The following is a 1062-nucleotide window of genomic DNA, read 5'->3' as shown; positions in this document are numbered from 1 at the left end:
ACATAGCTCTCTCATTAAGTGACTCTTGAGATTTGCACCGTTGTCAGTAATAATGGATTCAGGTATTCCAAACCTGCATATCATATTGTTGCAAACAAAATCAACTACAACTTTCTTGGTCACCGACTTGTAAGAAGCTGCTTCCACCCACTTGATTAAATAATCAATGGCAACCACAATAAATCTGTGTCCATTAGAAGTGACTGGCTCTATCGGACCAATGACATCCATACCCCAAGCTACAAATGGCCAAGGCGAACTCATAGCATTAAGTTCGTGAGCTGGCACTCGGATCAAATCACCGTGCACTTGACATTTATGGCATTTTGCACCAACTTGCAACAATCATTCTCTATAGTGATCCAGAAATACCCGTCTTGAAGGACCTTTCTTGCCAAAGTGAGCCCATTCATATGCGTGCCACAAACTCCAGCATGTATCCGTTCAATAAGTTTCGCGGCTTCAACAACATCCACACACTGAGAAGACCCAAATTTGAGTCCTCCTATAAAGGATTTCTCCACTCAGAAAGAAATTAAGAGCCATATGCCGTATCGACTTCTTTCGATTGGACTTAGCACCTTTGGGATAAGTTCCAGACACCAAATACTTCTTTATATCAAAATACCAAGGCAAACAGTTTGGTTCTGCTTCAACATGGAAACAATGAACTGGATGTTCTTTCAACTCTATATCCAGAGGATCAATATAATTTATATCCGAATGTTTAATCATCAAAGCGATGGTGGCAAGAATATCGGCCAATTTATTTTGTATTCTGAGAGTATGTCTAAACTCGATCTTATGAAATCTTTTGCACAACTTCTGCACATACTGTACGTAAGGTATAATCTTTGGGTTCTTCAAACCCCATTATCCTTGAACTTGATGAATCAAAAGGTCAGAATCTCTAATAACTAACAACTCGTAGACATTCATGTCGATGTCCATTTTTAAACCAAGAATGCAAGCTTCATATTCGGCCATGTTGTTCGTGCAATTAAATCGTAGCTTAGCCGCCATGGGATAGTGTTGACCAGATTCTGACACTAAGACTGCTCC

General features: G+C 39.8%; 1 protein-coding gene across 1 annotated transcript; it reads right to left on the bottom strand.

Annotated features, from left to right (window-relative positions):
* Nucleotides 1-293: 293 nt before the first annotated feature.
* Nucleotides 294-735, bottom strand: LOC138347927 (uncharacterized). Its single transcript, XM_069296538.1, has 2 exons — nt 582-735; nt 294-505 (listed from the first exon to the last, which is right to left on the bottom strand). Exons 1-2 carry the CDS (start codon nt 733-735, stop codon nt 294-296), a joined length of 366 nt encoding a protein of 121 aa, XP_069152639.1.
* Between the last annotated feature and the right edge of the window lie 327 nt (nt 736-1062).

The sequence above is a fragment of the Solanum lycopersicum genome, chromosome 4 (assembly GCF_036512215.1).
Source record: "Solanum lycopersicum chromosome 4, SLM_r2.1".
Lineage (NCBI taxonomy): Eukaryota > Viridiplantae > Streptophyta > Magnoliopsida > Solanales > Solanaceae > Solanum > Solanum lycopersicum.
The sequence above is the reverse complement of the archived record's forward strand: the minus strand, read 5'-3'. Positions and strand labels throughout refer to the sequence as shown.

What these genes read in the sequence shown, in the direction of transcription:
- LOC138347927 (XM_069296538.1), bottom strand. Translation starts at nt 735, where the DNA reads ATGATTAAACATTCGGATATAAATTATATTGATCCTCTGGATATAGAG. An exon ending in GTCTGGAACTTATCCCAAAG is followed by an intron (nt 506 to 581) that starts GTGCTAAGTCCA and finishes AATCCTTTATAG; the next exon opens with GAGGACTCAAATTTGGGTCT.